At 44.8% G+C, this 26,279-nt stretch overlaps 1 protein-coding gene across 1 annotated transcript in view; it reads left to right on the forward strand.

Annotated features, from left to right (window-relative positions):
* The first annotated feature begins 328 nt into the window (after positions 1–328).
* Positions 329–26,279, forward strand: part of LOC124271254 (sodium-dependent multivitamin transporter-like) — a 34,051-nt gene continuing 8,100 nt past the window's right edge. The window contains 12 exon segments of the mRNA XM_046706350.1: positions 329–655; positions 657–896; positions 7,860–7,925; positions 8,488–8,539; positions 9,428–9,495; positions 9,706–9,860; positions 10,412–10,552; positions 11,055–11,184; positions 14,466–14,554; positions 16,057–16,172; positions 16,628–16,695; positions 18,100–18,186. Of these exon segments, the coding sequence (XP_046562306.1) occupies positions 530–655; positions 657–896; positions 7,860–7,925; positions 8,488–8,539; positions 9,428–9,495; positions 9,706–9,860; positions 10,412–10,552; positions 11,055–11,184; positions 14,466–14,554; positions 16,057–16,172; positions 16,628–16,695; positions 18,100–18,186 (1,338 nt within the window). The 5' untranslated portion in view covers positions 329–529.

The raw sequence follows: 26,279 nt of genomic DNA on the forward strand, positions 1-26,279 counted from the left end.
GCTTACAGTCAACATTCACAACCATACTTGTCAACATGCTTTCTTAACACTTGAAATCGAAACACATAAGTCCTTTGTCATTACACAACGAACATAAAGAGAAACGTCTACATGTTAAGGTACATGCAAATCTGACAATCCCGTGAGTCACGTGATGTACGAGGAAACCTACACGCCACACGTCAATCAAACCTCATGAGCAGACTGTAACTGGTAAAGTGACAGGTATATTGATAGGGGAAGGGCAAGTGCGAAGGTAGTGGAAGGGGGCGTCTTTACATGGCGTGAGAATCGTGCACCAACATTTAACAGAGCGTGACGAAACAAGATATTTACAATAAACCTGCATGCAATTGAGGGAGATCGGTTTTTCGACAACAGGGTCTTGCTGAGGTGTGTTGCGCGACTGGGCGTCTGGATAGTACAAAGCGGGTTCACTGTGAGTCCAAGTTGTGCTTCCTCAGTCAAGAGTCGCTGTGTAACAGTACAGACGGAACATCTTCTTGTGCCTTGGTTTCCGTTCTTCATCATGTCGGAAGGCTACAGTTACCAAACTGGAAAGCGAAACACTTTCCACGCCGCTGACTATGTCATCTTCGCTAGTATCCTTGTCATCTCCGCCTCCATCGGCATCTTCTACGCCATCCGCGACAGAAAAAAAGAACAATCTCCGTCAGTTTCTCATGGCAGGTAAAGACATGAACGCCATTCCCGTGGCGTTATCGTTGTTGGCGAGTTTTATGTCGGCGATCACGTTGCTTGGGACTCCGGCGGAGATGTATAACTTTACGACGGTATATTGGTGGATCGGCATTTCTTATTTCTTCGTCATTGCTGCAGCCGCTCACATCTTCATCCCGATATTCTACAACCTCAAGGTTACAAGTGCTTATGAAGTAAGTTACGATGTACTTTATGTTTACGCCAATCACTTCTTGTCTGGTTTGCTTACAGGCCGTTGTCGAATGGCACCTGTACTACTGCATGACGTCAGGCAATAAACCTTTAACTTTTATGCAAACTCTGCCACCAGTAGGGCAGCACATGGTAACCGTTTGTGCGAACACTTGGAGCTGACATGTGATACTGGAGGGGTGCATGACGTGACCAACAGTGAAGGAAGATGGATGTGACGTTACCAACAATGACGACAGAGGAATATGACGTGACCAACAGTGACGACAGATGGATATGACGTGACCAACAATGACGACAGATAGATATGACGTGACCAACAGTGACGGCAGAGGAATATGACGTGACCAACAGTGACGACAGATAGATATGACGTAACCAACAGTGACATCAGAGGTTTATGACGTGACCAACAATGACGGCTGAGGGATATGAGGTGACCAGTGACGACACATAGATATGACGTGACCAACAGTGACATCAGAGGTACATGACCTGACCAACAATGACGACAGAGGTACATGACCTGACCAATAATGACGGCTGAGGGATATGACGTGACCAACAGTGACGGCAGAAGTATATTACGTGACCAACAGTGACATGAGAGGAGTAAGATGTGACCAACACTGACGGCAGTGATGTATGTATGTATGTATGTATGTATGTATGTGTGTGCGTGTGTGTGTGTGCGTGCGTGTGTGCGTGCGTGTGTGTATGTGTGTGTGTGTGTATGTAGTATGGATGTCTGTATGTCTGTCTGTCTGTATATATGTATGTTTGGAGGCAGAAGGGTTTTAGGGTGAACAGTGCGCTGCTCCTGTGGACCTGTTTCTTCTTCTGCACCTGCTGTAAACAGTACAATCATTCTCTATTTGCTTCTCTGTTCCTGCCTTCAGACACATAAGTGTTTGATCAGTCAGGTTTCGGTATCCGTGACAACATGGCCGTGTGTACACAGTGATCACGTCCCTGACTCGCTACTAGACCATAAAGATGCTTACCGCGTGTGCTGTCATAATATATACTGCCCCATACCATCGTTGACCTGCTGACTTTTGACATTAGCCATTGACTTGCATCTCATGCCTGTTCCGACAGTGACATGTCAGCAGCTGAATCGTTAGCTTAGTTTCATAAAGAGCTTAACATATGGGAATTTGTTTTCGCGAATAGCCGGCGGGGGTATTTGACAGAGCTGTCGTAAAGACCACGGTCAATTGTATTTCAGATGTATTTCAGATATCAGGGGGAAAGTTGTCAAACTGGTTGAAATGCCCACCCATTTGTGCCGGGGGGACATCGCTGGTCACGCAGCTGGTCGTTGACATGTCCTGCTCAGCAGGGTCAAGACGCTGTTGATGAGAGTGAAGGACCACGCTCCAAACCGATTCTGTGACGATTGTCCTCTCGGGCCTGTCACTCTATGAAATCAGGCTGTTTCGTCACTCTTCAACAGCGCTACCGATGTCAGTTTAACTACTTCTTAATGTCAAATGATAGATATGAACTGAAAGTATAAGTACAAGCAAGCACTATCTTTGCGTTTACTGACTATTGACTATTGACTACTGACTATTGACTATTGACTATTGACTATTACTGTGGCGGTCTTTGGTTGCAATATGGGTGTAAACGGCGTCACTGATTTCCGTGTCTGTAGGTTTTGGTTTTGGTTTTAAATGAATTAATACATTACCCGTGAAATGATTAGTGCTGATGTACTTATGTACAGGAATTGCTTCTGATTGGTGGATTTACGCAAAGTTTGTGCGTGGAAATTGGCGTTTATAACTACATAGAAAGAAACAGTATTTGAAGGAAATTCTTCAGTGAGATGAAGACACAACATGGCACAGTTCTATACATTTCAAAGAAAAATGTTTTAAGGTTGAACATTATATTGGGACAATAATGTATGTATGGGAGGTGAGAATCATTGAACACCATGTATGGGTGAGAAGGAGGGTAGGGGTGGAAGAAACCATTTTCCTGTAGAGATATTGATCAATTTCTGGCCAGGACCGTTTGTTACAGTTTAGATGAAGAGCCAACTGACACTCATAAAAATTAGGGGCTTGGTGATGACTTGCAAATAGCATACACATTACACAGCATACACGCCCCATTTCCCCAGCAGCAATACGCTGTGCAATATGTGTACGTGTCTGGCATAGAAATCTGGAAAGCTCACGGCTCTTTAGACGGTTTGTAGCAAAGGTGGGTCTGAGAGTGCCTGGATTATCTCTTTATTGAGGACACTTGTACTTTAGTAATCTCCTTTCAGAACTCAATTTTTAAATGACACTCTTCAGAAACACAATATTGGAGTTACATGTCCTTTGGCTATCTCCTGATTGGGAACACTTGTATTTCAGTTGTCTCCTCACAAGAGATGCTTGTATTTCAGTTATCTCCTTGCAGGAGACGCTTGTATTTCAGTGATCTCCTCACTGAGGTCACATCTATTTCCATTATCCCCTCACAGGAAACACTTGTATTTCCGTTATCCCCTACAGGAAACACTTGTATTTCAGTTATTTCCTCGCTGAGGTCACTTGTATTTCAGTTATCTCCTGACTGGGGACACTTGTATTTGAGTTATCTCCTCGCAGGAGACGCGTGTATTTCAGGTATCTCCTCACTGAGGTCACATCTATTTCCGTTATCTCCTCACAGGTGACACTTGCATTTCAGTTATCTCCTCGTGAGGTCACTTGTATTTCCGTTATCTCCTCACAGGAGACACTTGTATTTCAGTTATCTCCTCGGTGAGGTTACTTGTATTTCAGTTATCTCCTCGTTAGGACTGACTGAGTTTGGTTTTACGCCGCTTTTAGCAATATTCCAGCAACATCACGACCGGGGACACCAGAAATGGGCTTCACACATTGTACCCATGTGGGCATTCGAACCCGGGTCTTCGGCGTGACGAGCCAACGCTTTAACCATTAGGCTACCCCACCGCCCCCCCTCTTTAGGAACACATGTCCTTCAGTTATCTATTACTGAGAAGGCTGCTAACAAGGTATATACCGCAGGGCATACGAGTGACATGCTGAGTTGTTGACAGGTCAGTGGTCACCTGGGTTCGGTGTTCATGCGTGTTGACTTCTTTAGACTGGCTAGCTATTCTCGAAACGTTCGTAGCCCTGCGAACTTCTTAAGCCCATTCTTAACACATTGGCTACGGCCAAAGTTAAGAATTCTTAGGGGCTATGAACGTTTCGAAAATAAGGGCCCAGGTCTCTGTCTATGTTCCTATTTACTATATCGGCGATTGGTGATAATAAGAACCAACTGACCAGTGATCAGTATCCCCATGTTAGTACTAAACATACACCATCACCACAATACAGGAACACATCACCGTGTCGCTGTTCCAGCATAGACATCCCACCTGATACATCTCAGAGGTAGCTGTGCCTCATGGTGCTTTGGTCTAGCCAGAGGTCTAGCCTCAAACAGTCAAACCACTAAGTTCTGCAACCACTATTGTGGATTGTTATAAATATTTACCATAATTACAAAACAGTGTTTCAATTGGGTTTATCCCCCTTTGATCTGTAACCTTTATATCTACCGACTTGCGTCATGGTGGACACTGTCCAGACCTTATAGAGCACACTGTTGCTCAGTATGACATTACACCGTGCTCCAGGATGCAGAACGACGTCACGGGATGTCACATTCTCACAGCAGTAAATGGGATGCCCGACGCAAGCAACCTGAAAACATTCATCAAACGTAAACAGCGTTCATTTGTGATAGGTGGATCCACATGAGCCGTCCTGATGACATCACAGCACACCACTCCATCATGCCCCTGCACTGGAATGCAACTTCCTGGTGTCACGTGTCAGTGGAAGCCGAGATGGCTGGATTTTTTCGTTATGTTTCCCAGCTTTCAGGTTTTCAGTACAACTAAGTTAACCCCTTTAATCCCAATGGTGTAAAAGTTTTCTGTTTGCGATGTGTTGAGTGAGAATACATGGCTTGTGAGCTGCAACTGACCGAAGTCAGTGTATGTGTCACACTCCGGCACAGCGATGACTTAACATAATATCACTGCCACAGGCTAATTTGCATATCACGTGACCGGACTTTTCTCTTGTTTGTAATCAAACGCGCATATTCATAATAAGAAGAGACTGGACTCACGAAAGCTTTTCGGCGCTCTCTTCATAATGTTTTACATTGTTACATATATAAACTTCCACAACTGCGACAGTAAGGTCTATGACAGTACATAATTAGATATCAAACTGACTGCATCGTTTGCTCTCCATCAGCTTCGATGACAGCACGTGGAGCCGTACAACCTATGTAAACAAAGGATCGCTACGCAAATCGAAATAGTGTCACATGTTTTAGGATATTTTCTCAGTGAAACTCAACCATTCTATTAAAGATGTTTAGTTAGATGTGTAGACTCGTCAAAAATAAAAGAGTAAAAGAAATCTGTACATTATATTGAATGGACATTGCAAGATGTGACGAAGGTACTATGCTGGCTTGCCGCATGGAACTCTGGGTAGGAGAGTGTGTGTGTGTGTGCGTGCACGTTCGCGCGCGTGTGTGTACAGGTGCATTTATGTGTTAGTGTGCGTATGCGTGTGTATGTGTTGGTGTTGTGCATGTGTCTCTGTCTGCGTTTATGCGTGTGTCTGTGTCTATACGTATGCGTGTGCGTGCGTGCGTGTGTGCGTGCGTGCGTGCGTGCGTGCGTGTGTGTGTGTGTGTGTGTGTGTGTGTGTGTGTGTGTGTGTGTGTGTGTGTGTTTAATTGTATCCCCTGTGTAGCCTTTAGGCGTGGATGGAATTGATCTACATTAACATAAGAGTTTCAGCATAACAGCCGTATTGGACTGCGTCTTCATATGAGATTCTATAGAGGCAACTGATGTTCAACGATGTTCAGTGTGACATACAACCCCTCACCCTGGCCCACGCACTACCTCACCAAATCTAACCTTTCTATGAATTGCAAAACTGACACAAGACCTGTTTGTAATGGACGGTCGTAAAGATGTTATAACTGCCTTAGTGCGGCATTAATCTGCTGGGCTTCAGTTCCCGCACGTCTCGAGGCTTCCCTATATGACACACAAGCTCTGGTTCCTGTACAAACACATAAATCACTCAGCGACCCCGGGCCCAGTACGACCTGCTGGCTTCTGCCAACACTGTATGTGTGCCATTTGTTTACTGTTGTTCAATGTTAACTCAGAGCTGTCACCAGCTTATCACAGGAATTGCATTCCGATGATAAGTGAGAGTTGGGTTTTAACACTCTATTGACCAGTATATACTCCTTGGGAAGGTTCGTATTTGGATAATCAAGGGTGAACATGGTCAAGCAGATGACCAACTGTATCCCGGCAGAATTTCTGCGGAACCCGGCGAACGACGGAGACGCACTTGACTCTGTCTCACGGTGATATATTAGGTCGCTTCCAAAGCCAACCAGCTTTATAAAAAGGAAGCATCGTAAAATCTCTTTCAGAAGTAACTAACCGGAAGAGATGACATGTCATAATCGCAGAAAGTGTTTGATAATACAGTATCCTAGGTACTCTCTGGGTACTGTCAAGGTACAGCTGGAACGGGATACTCTGGTTCTATGGTCGGGTGGGTCCTCAGCTGTTTGAGGACAGCCAGAAAGAGACAGTATAGTGACACTACACGTCCCTAATCAAATTATTCCTTTATGCATGATCAGATCGGTTTAGGTGGGTCCTAAAAAGTACTGTCGGAAATAGAAAAAACCCTGTTTTTAGGCTGTTACGTGTAGGATAAAGACGACTCCGAGGTTTTGGTTGAGAATGTAAAAACTCAGGGGAAGGAGCGCCCGAGGGATTTCCTGACACTGAGGTTTTACATTCTCAACCAAAATCGAGGAGGAGTCTTTTATCAAACTTATAAACCGTCTAAGACAACAAAAATTACATATGTATTATTTTCAATTTATGCATGTACTGAGTAGAACAACATTGATGGAACAGCCCGCAAATGATGGAACAGCCGGTGTCAACTGGGATGCGACTGGCAGCCAACACCTTGACCCGCACGCGCAATGCTCGTGCTCTGCACGCGCTATCCGTGTCCTGCACGCGCTACCCCTGCCCTGCACATGCGCTGCCCGCAGTACCTGTCTTGTGAGAAACACATGGTTCATACTGACAAACAATCTCATTCCTCACAGCGATCCTTCGTAGCGTAGTGGATAAAACCGCCAAGCTAGAGAGCGATGGGTTGCGGGTTCGAAACCAGTTATCACCGCTAAATATTGGAAGTTTTCAATAATGAGATATTTTACGATCAGTCATAGCAAGACAAAGTTGTATCAGTCATAAATAATGGTCATTTCAAAACCTCATATCATGGTATGAGGTTTTACAACGACCATTGTAAAACTTCGTACCTCGTATGAGGTTTTACAATGATCATTGTAAAACCTCCTGCAATCGTAAAACCTCTACCGAGGTTATTCCATAATGCGAAGCAACTGCAAGAACAATAGACAATATTGGCCATAGGTTTATAATCTGTATCTCTAAAATTTACACAATTGCAAATAGCATATGTCGAAATAACCCATATAGGCCTAACTGGGCGTTAGGTGGGATGCGTAATAGGATATCCAGAAAAGCATGTTTACTCGTAAAATTTGAGGTGTCCTTATCTACTGTAACATCCTTCCACACTCCTATGTGTATTTGGTGGCCTGTTTTGATGTGTCCTTATCTACTGTAACATCCTGCCACACTCCTATGTGTATTGGGTGGCCTGTTTTGAAGTGTCCATGTCTACTGCAACACCCTGCCATACTCATATGTGTATTGGGAGGCCTGTTTTGAAGTGTCCTTGTCTACTGTAACATCTTGCCAAACTGCTCTGTGTATTGGGCGGCCTGTATTGATGTGTCCATATCTACTGTTTCAGTACCTCGAGTACCGGTTTGGGAAAACAATCCGTACTGCAGGATCCATGACATTCGCGGTACAGATGGTACGTATCCCCAGCATCACCTGAATACCTGTAGAAGTATCCCCAGCACCACCTGAATACCTGTAGAAGTATCCCCCAGCACCACCTGAATACCTGTAGAAGTATCCCCAGCATCACCTGAGTACCTGTAGAAGTATCCCCAGCACCACCTGAATACCTGTAGAAGTATCCCCCAGCACCAGCATAACCTGTAGAAGTATCCCCCAGCATCACCTGTAGAAGTATCCCCAGCATCACCTGAATACCTGTAGAAGTATCCCCCAGCATCACCTGAGTACCTGTAGAAGTATCCCCAGCATCACCTGAATACCTGTAGTTCATGTATATCACCAGTCAAAACAAATACTCATACCGTTTGTGTTACCACGGTGGGCTGTTAATTGTTTGCATATTTTAATGGAAACGAATATCATTTTGTTGTAATGTTTCATTTTTCACATGCATACAATTACATTAGTTCACTGCAGCATCCGTTTGTCAAATCTAACGCTACCATTAACGCTGGTCTTACATGTTTGGTACTTGTTTATGTGATGTTTTAGGAGTTTGTGTGATGTTTTAGGTGCTGTACATGGCCATCGTGTTGTACGCCCCGTCCCTCGCCCTGAACGCCGGTAAGTGGCTATCTCCAGGACACTATGTCCAGTGTATGATGAACAGCTCCACATCGTGTTTATTAATAAGCACCGTGAAGATCCGGTTAGAACTGATCTTCAGCAACCCATGCTTGCCTTTTAAAGGGGCGACTAACGGGATCGGGTGGTCAGGCTCGCTGAATTGGTTGACACATGTCATCGTATCCCAGTTGCGTAGATCGATGCTCATGCTGTTGATCACTGGATTGTCTGGTTCAGACACATAGCTGGAATATTGATGAGCGAGCCGTTAAACTAACACTCCCTCACTCATCAAATAAGGAACTCCAGCTCGTTTTGTTCATTGAATAAACATTTCCAGTATTGTGGAGCGTAAGACTACACTGGTACCCACATGTATTATAAACATTGCATCCCTAAACGACATGAGTCCGGCGTCTGGATTCGTTCCTATGGGATGCAACATATTATTATCCATGTGTACTACTCAAAACCAGTTACAGAAAACTCGAACATTTAATATAAACTGGCGTACAAAAGAAAGTACACACCTGGTGTTTTGGGATTATTTGAAAAGTGTTGTGATTTTGACTTGCAACTTCGCACTTGGGCACGATATCTGTGGTGTTTTGGCAACATATTAGGAAAGTCTGTGACTTATATATCATTTTCAAAACATTTACGTGGCTCTTTGGAAAGTAATCCAAAAGCACCAGGTGTGTACTTTCTTTTTCCATCAGTTTTGTCACAATAGATAATATAAAGGGAACGGGGGTAGTTTTATGCAGTATGTATAACAAATAGATTTATTTCAGTGTGAAGTACTTCAACATCGATGATGGTATATGCGTAAATGCAAGACGTGTCGCCATGGTGTGCTGTGTATACGTTCCTGCTCTGTTTCAGTGACTGGTTTCACCCTCTGGGGCTCTGTCATATCCGTCGGAGTGGTCTGCACTCTCTACACAACCATCGTGAGTTTCCCCCATTTCTGACATCGAGTAAAACACCATTTCGGAAACAAACACACAACAAAAGACATGGTAAAGCGAACTTGGTGCAGCGTTGTGGTAGCGGAATGGGTTACATGCACCCCATTCTTCCCGTGGTGAGGCTTGAATGTTTCTTAAAAGGCGTGTTACAATATTCACTCACTCACTCAGTCATCACTCCGTGTGTTCCAGGGTGGGATGAAGGCGGTGTTATGGACGGACACCTTCCAGATCGGGATGATGTTCGCAGGGCTGTTCGCGGTCCTCATCAAGGGGTCCATGGTTCTCGGCGGATTCGCTAATGCCTGGAAGATCGCTGAACGCAACGAGAGAATCGTCATATATGAGTACGTTACAAACCAGTCCTATTGACTAGACCCTGCATACAAATGGGCATTAGAGTACGTCACAGACCTGTGCTAATGATTAGACCCTGCATACAATGGGGCATTAGAGTACGTCACACACCTGTGCTAATGATTAGACCCTGCCTACACTGGGGCATTAGAGTACGTCACACACCTGTCCTACTGATTAGACCCTGCCTATAATGGGACAATAGAGCACGTCACACACCTGTCCTACTGATTAGACCCTGCCTATAATGGGACATTAGAGTACGTCACACACCTGTCCTACTGATTAGACCCTGCCTATAATGGGACATTAGAGTACGTCACACACCTGTGCTAATGATTAGACCTTGCATACAATGGGGCATTAGAGTACGTCACACACCTGTCCTACTGATTAGACCCTGCCTACGAGGGAACTCGTCTTGACTGAGTTTGTACAGTGGAACACGGTTAACAGCTTTGGTTCCAGTTGAACTCACTCGGACATGTTTCCAAGTGCCACAGTGTTGATTTCCTCTCCATGGTCATGTTGTTCTTTTCAGCTTCAGTCCAGATCCATCCGTCCGTCACAGCGTGTGGTCTCTTGTGATTGGTGGATTCTTCACATGGGTGGCCGTCTACGGAACCAATCAGGCACAAGTTCAGCGTGCGTGCACGTGCCCCACTTTGAAGAAAGCTCAGCTGTCAGTTAAAGTTTTGTCCACGTTACTGTTTTGTTCGCAGAAAACATTTTGTGCAACTTTGCAAAACGCTAATTTGATGAAGTTAGTACTTTGTAACCCAACTGTCAGTGACCGTCATTTGTATATTGTATTATAATTACGTAGACACCGAAAGGGAGACACTATGGATGACGTTACGGAGTAGATTCTGACTCCTTCATTAGGAGGATGCGAGCTTTCTGTGGGACTACGATTCCTATACATTGTGGCCGGGTTGTACGTGCGGTATGTGTTCACTGGGAAAACTCTAACAGCCCGAGGGTTGGTTTAGCGGTAAGGCAGATCAAAACCCGTTATTAGGGAGCTGCAGAGACACGGTTACCGTAGCAACCCATCCTTCTGCCACATCGCCAACATCTCCCTACAACCACGACATGTATCACTTCAATAATGATTTAAAACATTTAGTGTCAAGGCCTCACAACCACACACTAACGGGAACTATGCCTCTCTTCGTTTGCAGCGCCATCTGGATTAACTTTCCCGGCCTCTGCCTCATCCTCTACGTCTGCTGCCTCATCGGCATCGTTCTGTATGCCTTCTACAGCTTATGCGACCCACTCCGCTTCGGCCTGGTCAGCGCTTCGGACCAGGTGATCGTTCATTTCTTGACAAACATCGTTATTTCAAATGGTGGCTATTTACGTCATAAAGAACATTGAAGCTTTGCTACAATGTCAATGCGTTTTACTAAATAACTCATAAAGGTCCCTGAAATCTCATAAAAAGAAATACCAAGAAGAGACTAAATATTGATAAAAGTGTTATAGTATGACCAGAAATTACTGAGAATTTTAGGAATATGTTTGATTGGATTTCTAGTGTAAACAGCCTTGACCAGCTATCATGTGCTTGGTTTCATTCAAGAGAGACAACTCCGTTAATCCTTTTTCATTAGTTTGTGAAGAGTTATCCCCCTTTGATTACTTGTTAGCAGACGACATTTTCAGTGATCCTCAGTATGGATGATTTAGAGAAGAGGAAGTTGATTTTAGAGTATTATAACAAGGACCTCAGATCAGCTAATTAATTTCAAGTAGAACAGGCATCCCTTTTACCACTGTTTATCGTGTTTTGAAAAATATTGCAAATGGATATGGCAATGAGCACCAGGGAGGCGCAGGTAGGCCCAGAAAATTGACTGTCGGTGACAGGAGGCGGCTTGGTATTCTTGTTTCTAAAAACAAACGAAGGAGTTCAGAAAACTTAAGCCTGGATATGATTGATAGAGGAACTGTGGCTGCCTGTAAGGAGACAATTAGAACTGAGCTGTATGCAATGGGTTGGCAGAAAAGTCGAGGAATTCCATCACCGATCATGAAACCTGAACAGAAGGAGCGAAGGTTGAACTGGTGCTTACAACATAGAAATTTAAAAAACATTTAACTGGGACAATGTGATTTTCTCAGATGAAAGTTCTGTGTGGCTGTTACCTAATACACTGAAATTCTGGACCAAACAAACTGAAAAACCTTTGTATCAGCGCCCAAAGTACAGTCCGAAATTTAACGTGTGGGATGGCATATCTGTGTTAGGGGCAGCGCCCCTCTGTGTATTTGAAGGGAATATGAACAGTGAGCGGTACACAGATATTCTCGAGGGACATTTACTTCCATTTGCTCATCTTTCTATGGAAATGTTTGGATTTTCCAGCAGGACAACGACCCAAAACATCGTTAAAAGCATTCACAGGCCTGGTTTCGGACCCAAAATATGACATTATTAGATTGGCCAAGCTATAGCCCTGACCTAAATTCAACAAAAAATGTTTGGGGACTTATGAAGGAAAGTGTCAATAAGAAAAATCTGACAAATATTGCTGAAATGAAAGAAGAGGTGGTCCGATATTGGGACAGCATGGACCACGACTTTCTAACTTCTTTGATCAGTAGTATGCCCCGCCGCATTGAAGCCTGCATTGCTGCCAATGGTGACTTGACAAATACTAACTTTTCTGGATCTTTGAATCTGGAATTATGTTCTGCTAATATTCACATTAATACGTGAGTAATGAGTGAAAAAATATATAAAAAAATTACAATCTTTAAATTCTCAATAATTTCTGGTTGTACTGTAACTTAACGTCTGAACGTCGAACAAGAATCGCAGATTCGCAAACTTCTAAAAACTATTTCCACTGCGGCTAAATATACACCGACCAAATGTTCATATACGCACCTCGGTGTAAATACATGTGATAGTTGTTAGTTGGCCCTTATAATTGGAGTTTTCGCTATACTTTTAGATACTGTCACCGTTTGGGAAACTGTGAAACTGTGAAACTTCAGTTCCACTTATACTCGAAAAACCCTGAACATTCCAAAATGTACCATCATCCTTATCAATAAATCTGTTTCTGTTGGAAACGTAATCTCGGGCTCAGTGTTGAAAACCCGTAGAGTGGATGTCCATGCTTACTTCGTGAGTGGATATGGGGTGCATGTAGTCAGCACCTTTCCTTGTCACCGTGTATGTATAACCTACCAAATACATACCCTGTGTAGCACCAGCCCCTGGGGTAGTACACTGTGCAGCCTCGCTACTGTCCCCATACACACCCTTCCTTGTCACCGTGTATGTATAACCTACAAAATACATACCCAGTGTAGCACCAGCCCCTGGGGTAGTACACTGTGCAGCCTCGCTACTGTCCCCATCCACACCCTTCCTTGTCACCGTGTATGTATAACCTACAAAATACATACCCTGTGTAGCACCAGCCCCTGGGGTAGTACACTGTGCAGCCTCGCTACTGTCTCCATCCACACCCTTCCTTGTCACCGTGTATGTATAACCTACCAAATACATACCCTGTGTAGCACCAGCCCCTGGGGTAGTACACTGTGCAGCCTCGCTACTGTCTCCATCCACACCCTTCCTTGTCACCGTGTATGTATAACCTACAAAATACATACCCTATGTAGCACCAGCCCCTGGGGTAGTACACTGTGCAGCCTCGCTACTGTCCCCATCCACACCCTTCCTTGTCACCGTGTATGTATAACCTACCAAATACATACCCAGTGTAGCACCAGCCCCTGGGGTAGTACACTGTGCAGCCTCGCTACTGTCTCCATCCACACCCTTCCTTGTCACCGTGTATGTATAACCTACCAAATACATACCCTGTGTAGCACCAGCCCTGGGGTAGTACACTGTGCAGCCTCGCTACTGTCTCCATCCACACCCTTCCTTGTCACCGTGTATGTATAACCTACAAAATACATACCCTATGTAGCACCAGCCCTGGGGTAGTACACTGTGCAGCCTCGCTACTGTCTCCATCCACACCCTTCCTTGTCACCGTGTATGTATAACCTACCAAATACATACCCCTGTGTGCAGCACCAGCCCCTGGGGTAGTACACTGTGCAGCCTCGCTACTGTCTCCATCCACACCCTTCCTTGTCACCGTGTATGTATAACCTACAAAATACATACCCTGTGTAGCACCAGCCCCTGGGGTAGTACACTGTGCAGCCTCGCTACTGTCTCCATCCACACCCTTCCTTGTCACCGTGTATGTATAACCTACAAAATACATACCCAGTGTAGCACCAGCCCCTGGGGTAGTACACTGTGCAGCCTCGCTACTGTCCCCATCCACACCCTTCCTTGTCACCGTGTATGTATAACCTACAAAATACATACCCTGTGTAGCACCAGCCCTGGGGTAGTACACTGTGCAGCCTCGCTACTGTCTCCATCCACACCCTTCCTTGTCACCGTGTATGTATAACCTACAAAATACATACCCTATGTAGCACCAGCCCCTGGGGTACTCCACTGTGCAGCCTCCATCCACACCATGGTCAGCCCCTAAACACATGTATTGTCCTGGTCAACTGACCTGTGTAATGGCCCGCTGTTCCAGCTCCTCCCTCTGTTTGTGATGGACGTGTTGGGGAACATCACGGGACTTCCGGGTCTGTTCGTCGCCTGCATCTTCAGTGGCGCCCTCAGGTAAGCCTACGCTTCTCGCGCCTTCGGATCCACTCGGCCGTTCCGTTACCTAACTTACCTTCCTTACACATAGGGCTGAAGGGGAGTTGTCACATAGTGTAGGATTCCTACTATAAGCCTCATACTGACCTCTCCTTCCTCATAGAGCTCGTGAAACAGGGAAACCGATTCAGAGAAAACAATTCTTGTATGACTGATGGGATCTAAGCTACATTTATAGGACGTTTACGACTTCAAAAAGATTGTCGTTACAAGTGAAAGTCACGTGCACCGGTGAAATTAGTGACTTCAGTTCAGATACATATCCGGTGTGGTAATTTTGAAATTACAAATCACAAATAACATCGTCTTACATGCATCGTGTAAAATAGCTGTGTAATAGGAGCAGTTATGATAATAAACCTAACGATGATGTCTCAGGGTAAATCAGCTTACTGGGCTCTCAGGGTATATCAGCTTACCGGGCTCTCTGGGTATGTCAGCTTACTGGGCTCTCAGGGTATATCAGCTTCCTGGGCTTTCTGCGTACATCAGCTTACCGGGGGCGGTGGGGTAGCCTAGTGGTTAAAGCGTTGGCTCGTCACGCCGAAGACCCGGGTTCGAATCCCCACATGGGCACAATGTGTGAAGCCCATTTCTGGTGTACCCCGCCGTGATGTTGCTGGAATATTGCTAAAAGCGGCGTAAAACCACACTCAGTCAGTCAGTCAGCTTACCGGGCCCTCTGGGTATGTCAGCTTACCGGGCTCTCTGGGTATGTCAGCTTACTGGGCTCTCAGGGTATGTCAGCTTACTGGGCTCTCAGGGTATATCAGCTTACTGGGCTCTCTGGGTATATCAGCTTCCTGGGCTCTCTGCGTACATCAGCTTACCGGGCACTCTGGGTGTGTCAGCTTACTGGGCTCTCTGGGTATGTCAGCTTACTGGGCTCTCTGGGTATGTCAGCTTACTGGGCTCTCAGGGTATGTCAGCTTCCTGGGCTCTCTGGGTATGTCAGCTTACTGGGCTCTCTGGGTATGTCAGCTTACTGGGCTCTCTGGGTATGTCAGCTTACTGGGCTCTCTGGGTATGTCAGCTTACTGGGCTCTCTGGGTATGTCAGCTTACTGGGCTCTCTGGGTATGTCAGCTTACTGGGCTCTCTGGGTATGTCAGCTTACTGGGCTCTCTGGGTATGTCAGCTTACTGGGCTCTCTGGGTATGTCAGCTTCCTGGGCTCTCTGGGTATGTCAGCTTACTGGGCTATCTGGGTATGTCAGCTTACTGGGCTCTCTGGGTATGTCAGCTTACTGGGCTCTCTGGGTACGTCAGCGTACTGAGCTGTCTGAGTATGCCAGCTTCCTGGGCTATCTGGGTATGCCAGCATACCCGTGCTCGCATGTTTCACCAGACTGGTGACGTCTGAGATCTGTATCATGTTCAACCCAACTATCCCTGATTCACATAAGCTGCTGTAGCACTCCAGAAGCGATACAAGGGGTATTTCCTCACGTTGTGTTACCAGCACCGTGTCCTCGGGCCTCAACTCCTTGGCGGCCGTTCTGCTGGAGGACGTAGTCAAGTCCTACATCGCCAAGAATCTGTCTGAAGAACGGGCCACGCTAATCTCGAAGATCATAGGTACGTGCTGACCAGAAGAACGGCCAGGTAGAGACAAGCGTCTGGTGCATCATGAGTTAGGGTGGCATGTGGCAATACTTGCACCGGTTAAGTAGCGTTATTTGCTCGCCTCCACCATACAACTCTCGTGACGCCTGTATTTCACCATGTTCCGAGTATAACTATGCGTAGTACAGACTCGCCACGTTAGTTCTGTTTACTACGGTTTCACCCATATTACCTGTTTACGGTGGTTTCACCACGTGATAAATACCCATGTTTACTATGGTTTCACCATGCGTTATCTATGTTTACCATGGTTTCACCACACGTTATCTATGTTTAATAGGTTTTCACCACGATATATCGTTGTTTACTACAATCACAACATAATATCTGTTTATTATGATTTGCTTCGATTTCATCATGTTTTCCTATGTGTATAATGGTCTCAATAGGTTGTACCGATATTTCAGCGCTGGTCCTGGGCGGCGTGTGTTTGGGCTTGACGTATGTGGCCTCACTCCTGGGTGGTGTCTTACAGGTCAGTTGTTTACACCAGTCGTGAAGCCCTACACAAGCTTAGCTTTGTGGGTTATCGACCTGACTATACCCTTGACTTGTCATTTGGTGACTCTAGAGATGAAGGAATATCAAAATTGTTAATACAGCGACGGATGGCATGACGTTACAACCCGGTAGTGTACTGAGAGAATTTTTACGAGTTATTGATGGGAGGAAAATGGGCCATGCAGTAGATAACATGTGTTAAGATCGAGAATGGGGCAATATGTTGAATAACCACTTATAAACCGACAGTGACGTCACTCTATTGTTCTTAGGGGACACATTTTCTCGTAATATCCCTCAAATCTGAAACAATCTCGCTTCCTCGGGCAATTATCTAAATAATGTCCCTCTGTCGCGGGCAATTATCTTAATAACGTCCCTGTGCCCCGGGCATTATCTTAATAACGTCCCTCTGCCCGGGGATTTTCTGAGGAATAGCCCTTGACTTTGAATTATTACTTGTTTTATTTTGAAAATTGATACGACTTTGTCTTGCCATCACTGAATGCGATCTTAAAATATGACATTATTGACAATTTCCAACATATAGTGCCGACACCCGGTTTTGAACCCTCAACCCTTCGCTTACTAGCTTGGCAGTTTTATCCACTGGGCTACGAAGGATCGCTGTGAAGAATGAGACTGTTTGTCGGTATGAACCGTGTGTTCCTCGCAAGACGGGTAGTGCGGGCAGCGCGTGCGGAGCACGTGCATTGCGAGGCATCGGCTGCCAGTCTCATCCCAGTTGATTTTAACAGTAAATACCAAATATTGACAATATATCTAAAGTATATCTTCGGTCGGTTTATAAGTTGGACATAACATGACCCGTGGGCATTATTGAAAAGTAAGCCCTCTTCCCTTAAGCGGGCTTACTTTTCAATAATGCCCGCGGGTCATGTTAATTTGTTTTATCCTACACATATTGCCACACGCAATGGATAACATATGTTAAGAGAGAGAATGTGGCAATATGTTGAATAACAATTACATCCCATCTTCCCAGTAGCCTTTGTTCCTGGCGTGCATCCTGTGGGTGTATTGGCCACGCGTCCATGTTGGCAGCTGCTGTGCAACTCTTGCTATGACATTATTGCTTATTTACAATGTTCCCAATTCTTGATTGCCACAAGAGAACCTGTGAGCTGGTATTTGTCCCATTTGAAACATGCAACAACATGGTGGATTATACATTTAGGAACTATTTAAGATTGGGGGTACATTCATTGGACGCCAATGTGTATTGCATGGAGACTTTAAATGGAAGCGGTAAATATGTTTGGTAGTGGGTTGGCCTGTACACCCTGATCAGTACAGACTGGGGTGTCTAATGGCGATTGGCATCTCACTGACTGATAGAGTTAAATGTTCTTCCCAGGCGGCCCTGTCTCTCTTCGGCATGATCGGCGGACCACTCCTCGGGTTGTTCACGCTCGGAATGATCTTCCCGTGGGCTAACAAGTGGGTAAGTCAGTATTCTACAAGTGATCTTCCCGTGGGCTAACAAGTGGGTAAGTCAGTGTTCTACAAGTGATCTTACCGTGGGCTAACAAGTGGGTAAGTCAGTGTTCTACAAGTGATCTTCCCGTGGGCTAACAAGTGGGTAAGTCAGTGTTCTACAAGTGATCTTCCCGTGGGCTAACAAGTTGGTAAGTCAGTGTTCTACAAGTAATCTTCCCGTGGGCTAACAAGTGGGTAAGTCAGTGTTCTACAAGTAATCTCCCCGTGGGCTAACAAGTGGGTAAGTCAGTTTTCTACAAGTGATCTTCCCGTGTGGTATAAGTGGGTAAGTGAACATTCAACAAGCGGTCTTCCCGTGGGCTAACAAGTTGGTAAATCAGTGTTCTACAACTGGTCTTCCCGTGGGCTACAAGTGGGTAAGTGGACGTTCCACAACTGGTCTTCCTGTAGGCTAACAAGTTTGTAAGTCAGTGTTCTACAAGTGGTCTTGCCGTGAGCTAACAAGTGGGTAAGTCAGTGTTCTACATCTGGTCTTCCTGTGGGCTACAAGTGGGTAAGTGAACGTTTTACAAGTGGTCTTCCCGTAGGCTAACAAATGGGTAAGTGAACGTTCTACAAGTGGCCTTCCCGTGGGCTAACAAGTTTGTAAGTCAGTGTTCTACAACTGGTCTTCCTGTGGGCTACAAGTGGGTAAGTGAACATTCTACAACTGGTCTTCCCGTGGGCTCACAAGTGGGTAAAATGAACGTTCTACAAGTGGCTTTCCCGTGGGCTAACAAGTGGGTAAGTGAACGTTCTACAAGTGGTCTTCCCGTGGGCTAACAAGTGGGTAAGTCAGAGTTCTACAACTGGTCTTCCTATTGGCTAACAAGTGGGTAAGTCAGAGTTCTATAAGTGGTCTTCCCGTGGGCTCACAAGTGGGTAAATGAACGTTCTACAAGTGGCTTTCCCGTGGGCTAACAAGTGGGTAAGTGAACGTTCTACAAGTGGTCTTCCCATGGGGTAACAAGTGGGTAAGTCAGAGTTCTATAAGTGGTCTTCCCGTGGGCTAAGAAGTGGGTATGTCGGAGACATGTAAGACTTTTCGTCGGTAAACGTTATCTTCCAAGGGGCTATCACAATGGTTATTCTACTCTCAAAAGGTTATCTTCCTATAGGCATCGCGTGATTTATTCTACTCTCATTACGTTATCTTCCTAGGATACTGTCAGGCAGGTAATTCTACTCTCATTGCGTTATTTTCCTAGGACACTGTCAGGCAGGTAATCCTACTCTCATTATGTTATCTTCCAAGGACACTATCAGACAGGTAATTCTACTCTCATTACGTTATCTTCCTAGGACACTGTCAGGCAGGTTATTCTACTCTCATTGCATTATTTTCCTAGGAGCATCGTGTGCGTTATTCTACTCTCATTACGTTCTCTTCCTAGGACACTGTCAGACAGGTTATTCTACTCTCATTACGTTATCTTCCTAGGACACTGTCAGACAGGTAATTCTGCTCTCAATACGTTATCTTCCTAGGACACTGTCAGACAGGTTATTCTACTCTCAATACGTTATCTTCCTCGGACACTGTCAGGCAGGTAATTCTACTTTCATTACGTTATCTTCATAGGACACTTGTCAGGCAGGTTATTTTACTCTCATTACGTTATCTTCCTCGGACACTGTCAGGCAGGTAATTCTACTCTCATTACGTTATCTTCCTCGGACACTGTCAGGCAGGTTATTCTACTCTCATTGCATTATTTTCCTAGGAGCATCGTGTGCGTTATTCTACTCTCATTACGTTATCTTCCTAGGACACTGTCAGACAGGTTATTCTACTCTCAATACGTTATCTTCCTCGGACACTGTCAGGCAGGTAATTCTACTCTCAATACGTTATCTTCCTCGGACACTGTCAGGCAGGTAATTCTACTTTCATTACGTTATCTTCCTAGGACACTGTCAGACAGGTTATTCTACTCTCATTACGTTATCTTCCTAGGACACTGTCAGGCAGGTAATTCTACTCTCAATACGTTATCTTCCTAGGACACTGTCAGACAGGTTATTCTACTCTCAATACGTTATCTTCCTCGGACACTGTCAGGCGGGTAATTTACTCTCAATACGTTATCTTCCTAGGACACTTGTCAGGCAGGTAATACACTCATTACGTTATCTTCCTCGGACACTGTCAGGCAGGTAATTCTACTCTCATTACGTTATCTTCCTCGGACACTGTCAGACAGGTAATTCTACTCTCATTACATTATCTTCCTCGGACACTGTCAGGCAGGTAATTCTACTCATTACATTATCGTTATCTTCCTCGGACACTGTCAAGCAGGTAATTCTACTCTCATTACGTTATCTTCCTCGGACACTGTCAGGCAGGTAACTCTACTCTCATTACGTTATCTTCCTCGGACACTGTCGGGCAGGTTATTCTACTCTCATTACGTTATCTTCCTCGGACACTGTCAGGCAGGTAACTCTACTCTCATTACGTTATCTTCCTCGGACACTGTCGGGCAGGTTATTCTACTCTCATTACGTTATCTTCCTCGGACACTGTCAGGCAGGTAATTCTACTTTCATTACGTTATCTTCCTCGGACACTGTCAGGCAGGTAACTCTACTCTCATTACGTTATCTTCCTCAGACAGGACACTGTCAGGCAGGTTATTCTACTCTCATTACGTTATCTTCCTCGGACACTGTCGTCAGGTAATTCTACTCTCATTACGTTATCTTCCTCGGACACTCAGGCATTCAGGTACTGTCAGGCAGGTTATTCTACTCTCATTACGTTATCTTCCTCGGACACTGTCAGGCAGGTAATTCTACTCTCATTACGGGACACTGTCAGGCAGGTATTCTACTCATTACGTTATCTTCCTAGGACAGGTGTCAGGCAGGTAATTCTACTCTCATCTTTACGTTATCTTCCTCGGACACTGTCAGGCAGGTTATTCTACTCTCATTACGTTATCTTCCTAGGACACTGTCAGGCAGGTAATTCTACTCTCATTACGTTATCTTCCTCGGACACCTGTCAGGCAGGTAATTCTACTCTCATTACGTTATCTTCCCTGGGACACTGTCAGGCAGGTAATTCTACTCTCATTACGTTATCTTCCTCGGACACTGTCAGGCAGGTAATTCTACTCTCATTACGTTATCTTCCTAGGACACTGTCAGGCAGGTAATTCTACTCTCATTACGTTATCTTCCTCGGACACTGTCAGGCAGGTAATTCTACTCTACTCTCAGGCAGGTTATTACGTTATCTTCCTCGGACACTGTCAGGCAGGTAATTCTACTCTCATTACGTTATCTTCCTCGGACACTGTCAGGCAGGTAATTCTACTCTCATTACATTATCTTCCTAGGACACTCTCTCATTACGTCAGGCAGGTAATTCTACTCTCATTACGTTATCTTCCTCGGACACCGTCAGGCAGGTAATTCTACTCTCATTACGTTATCTTCCTCGGACACTGTCAGGCAGGTAATTCTACTCTCATTACGTTATCTTCCTAGGACACTGTCAGGCAGGTAATTCTACTCTCATTACGTTATCTTCCTAGGACACTGTCAGGCAGGTAATTCTACTCTCAATACGTTATCTTCCTAGGACACTGTCAGACAGGTAATTCTACTCTCAATACGTTATCTTCCTCGGACACTGTCAGGCAGGTAATTCTACTCTCATTACGTTATCTTCCTGGGGACACTGTCAGGCAGGTAATTCTACTCTCATTACGTTATCTTCCTCGGACACTGTCAGGCAGGTAATTCTACTCTCATTACGTTATCTTCCTCGGACACTGTCAGGCAGGTAATTCTACTCTCATTACGTTATCTTCCTCGGACACTGTCAGGCAGGTAATTCTACTCTCATTACGTTATCTTCCTCGGACACTGTCAGGCATGTTATTCTACTCTCATTACGTTATCTTCCTCGGACACTGTAAGGCAGATCATTCTACTCTCATTACATTATCTTCCTCGGACAATGTAAGGCAGGTAATTCTTCTCTCATTGCGTTTTCTTCCTCGGACACTGTCTGGCAGGTGATTCTACTGTCATTACATTATCTTCCTCGGACACTGTCAGGCAGGTAGTTCTACTCTCATTGCGTTATTTTCATAGGACACTGTCAGGCAGGTAATACTACTCTCATTACATTTTCTTCCTAGGACACTGTCAGGCAGGTAATTTGACTCTCAATACGTTATCTTCCTCAGGCACTGTCAGGCAGGTAATTCTACTCTCATTACGTTATCTTCCTAGGACACTGTCAAGCAGGTAATTCGACTCTCAATACGTTATCTTCCTAGGACACTGTCAGGCAGGTAATTCTACTCTCATTACGTTATCTTCCTCGGACACTGTCCGGGAGCTAATTCTACTCTCATTACGTTATCTTCCTCAGACACTGTCAAGCATGTAATTCCAATCTCATTACGTTATCTTCCTCGGACACTGTCAGGCAGGTAATTCTACTCTCATTACATTATCTTCCTCGGACACTGTCAGGCAGGTAACTCTACTCTCATTACGTTATCTTCCTCGGACACTGTCAGGCAGGTAACTCTATTCTCATTACGTTATCTTCCTCGGACAATGTCGGGCATGTTATTCTACTCTCATTACATTATCTTCCTCGGACACTGTCAGGCAGGTAACTCTACTCTCATTACGTTATCTTCCTCGGACACTGTCAGGCAGATTATTCTACTTTCATTGCGTTATCTTCCTCGGACACTGTTAGGCATGTTATTCTACTCTCATTACGTTATCTTCCTCGGACACTGTCAGGCAGGTAACTCTACTCTCATTACGTTATCTTCCTCGGACACTGTAAGGCAGGTAATTCTTCTCTCATTGCGTTTTCTTCCTCGGACACTGTCAGGCAGGTAACTCTACTCTCATTGCGGTATTTTCATAGGACACTGTCAGGCAGGTAATTCTACTCTCATTACATTATCTTCCTCGGACAGTGTCAGGCATGTAGTTCTACTCTCATTGCGTTATTTTCATAGAACACTGTCAGACAGGTAATTCTACTCTCATTACGTTATCTTCCTCGGACACTGTCAGGCAGGTAACTCTACTCTCATTACGTTATCGTCCTCGGACACTGTCGGGCAGGTTATTCTACTCTCATTACGTTATCTTCCTAGGACACTGTCAGGCAGGTTAATTCTACTCTCATTACGTTATCTTCCTCGGACACTGTCAGGCAGGTAATTCTACTCTCAATACGTTATCTTCCTCGGACACTGTCAGGCAGGTAATTCTACTCTCATTACGTTATCTTCCTAGGACACTGTCAGGCAGGTTATTCTACTCTCATTACGTTATCTTCCTAGGACACTGTCAGGCAGGTAATTCTACTCTCAATACGTTATCTTCCTAGGACACTGTCAGGCAGGTAATTCTACTCTCATTACGTTATCTTCCTAGGACACTGTCAGGCAGGTAATTCTACTCTCAATACGTTATCTTCCTAGGACACTGTCAGGCAGGTAATTCTACTCTCAATACGTTATCTTCCTAGGACACTGTCAGGCAGGTAATTCTACTCTCATTACGTTATCTTCCTCAGGACACTGTCAGGCAGGTAATTCTACTCTCATTGCGTTATTTTCATCTAGACACTGTCAGGCAGGTAATTCTACTCTCAATACGTTATCTTCCTAGGACACTGTCAGGCAGGTAATTTTACTCTCATTACGTTATCTTCCTCGGACACTGTCAGGCAGGTAATTCTACTCTCATTACGTTATCTTCCTAGGACACTGTCAGGCAGGTTATTCTACTCTCATTACGTTATCTTCCTAGGAGCATCGTGTGTAATCCTACTCTCATTACGTCATCTTCCTAGGACACTGTCAGGCAGGTAATTCTACTCTCATTACGTTATCTTCCTCGGACACTGTCAGGCAGGTAATTCTACTCTCATTACGTTATCTTCCTCGGACACTGTCAGGCAGGTAACTCTACTCTCATTACGTTATCTTCCTCGACACTGTCAGGCATGTTATTCTACTCTCTCAGACACGTTATCTTCCTAGGACACTGTCAGGCAGGTAATTCTACTCTCATTACGTTATCTTCCTCGGACACCGTCAGGCAGGTATACGTTTCTTCCTCATCAGGCGTTATTTTCATAAGACACTGTCAGGCAGGTAATTCTACTCTCATTACGTTATCTTCCTCGGACACTGTCAGGCAGGTAATTCTACTCTCATTACGTTATCTTCCTAGGACACTGTCAGGCAGGTAATTCTACTTTCATTACGTTATCTTCCTCGGACACTGTCAGGCAGGTAATTCTACTCTCATTACGTTATCTTCCAAGGACACTGTCAGGCAGGTTATTCTGCTCTCATTACATTATCTTCCTCGGACAATGTCGGGCAGGTTATTCTACTCTCATTACATTATCTTCCTCGGACACTGTCAGGCAGGTAACTCTACTCTCATTACGTTATCTTCCTCGGACACTGTCAGGCAGATTATTCTACTTTCATTGCGTTATCTTCCTCGGACACTGTTAGGCATGTTATTCTACTCTCATTACGTTATCTTCCTCGGACACTGTCAGGCAGGTAACTCTACTCTCATTACGTTATCTTCCTCGGACACTGTAAGGCAGGTAATTCTTCTCTCATTGCGTTTTCTTCCTCGGACACTGTCAGGCAGGTAACTCTACTCTCATTACGTTATCTTCCTAGGACACTGTCAGGCAGGTAATTCTACTCTCATTACGTTATCTTCCTAGGACACTGTCAGGCAGGTAATTCTACTCTCATTGCGTTATTTTCATAGGACACTGTCAGGCAGGTAATTCTACTCTCATTACGTTATCTTCCTAGGACACTGTCAGGCAGGTAATTCTACTCTCATTACGTTATCGTCCTCGGACACTGTCGGCAGGTAAATGTACTCTCAATACGTTATCTTCCCTAGGACACTGTCAGGCAGGTAATTCTACTTATCTCTCATTCGTTATATCTTCCTCCGGAGACTGTCAGGCAGGTAATTCTACTCTCAATCACGTTATCTTCCTAGGACACTGTCAGGCAGGTAACTCTACTCTCATTACGTTATCTTCCTAGGACACTGTCAGGCAGGTAATTCTACTCTCATTACGTTATCTTCCTAGGACACTGTCAGGCAGGTAATTCTACTCTCATTACGTTATCTTCCTAGGACACTGTCAGGCAGGTAATTCTACTCTCATTACGTTATCTTCCTAGGACACTGTCAGGCAGGTAATTCTACTCTCAATACGTTATCTTCCTAGGACACTGTCAGGCAGGTAATTCTACTCTCAATACGTTATCTTCCTAGGACACTGTCAGGCAGGTAATTCTACTCTCATAACGTTATCTTCCTCAGGACACTGTCAGGCATGTAATTCTACCTCTCATTACGTTATTTTCATTAGACACTGTCAGGCAGGTAATTCTACTCTCAATACGTTATCTTCCTAGGACACTGTCAGGCAGGTTATTCTACTCTCATTACGTTATCTTCCTCGGACACTGTCAGGCAGGTTATTCTACTCTCATTACGTTATCTTTATCTTCTCTAGGACACTGTCAGGCAGGTAATTCTACTCTCATTACGTTATCTTCCTAGGGGCATCGTGTGTAATCCTACTCTCATTACGTCATCTTCCTCGGACACTGTCAGGCAGGTAATTCTACTCTCATTACGTTATCTTCCTAGGACACTGTCAGGTAGGTTATTCTACTCTCATTACGTTATCTTCCTCGGACACTGTCAGGCAGGTAATTCTACTCTCATTACGTTATCTTCCTCGGACACTGTCAGGCAGGTTATTCTACTCTCATTACGTTATCTTCCTAGGACACTGTCAGGCAGGTAATTCTACTCTCATTTGCATTATCTTCCTCGGACAATGTCAGGCAGGTATTCTCTCTCATTGCGTTATTTTCCTCGGACACTGTCAGGCAGGTTATTCTACTCTCATTACGTTATCTTCCTCGGACACTGTCAGGCAGGTTATTCTACTCTCATTACGTTATCTTCCTCGGACACTGTCAGGCAGGTTATTCTACTCTC

This window comes from Haliotis rubra, unplaced genomic scaffold (assembly GCF_003918875.1).
Source record: "Haliotis rubra isolate DU_JTF1 unplaced genomic scaffold, ASM391887v1 Scf1023, whole genome shotgun sequence".
Classification (NCBI taxonomy): domain Eukaryota; kingdom Metazoa; phylum Mollusca; class Gastropoda; order Lepetellida; family Haliotidae; genus Haliotis; species Haliotis rubra.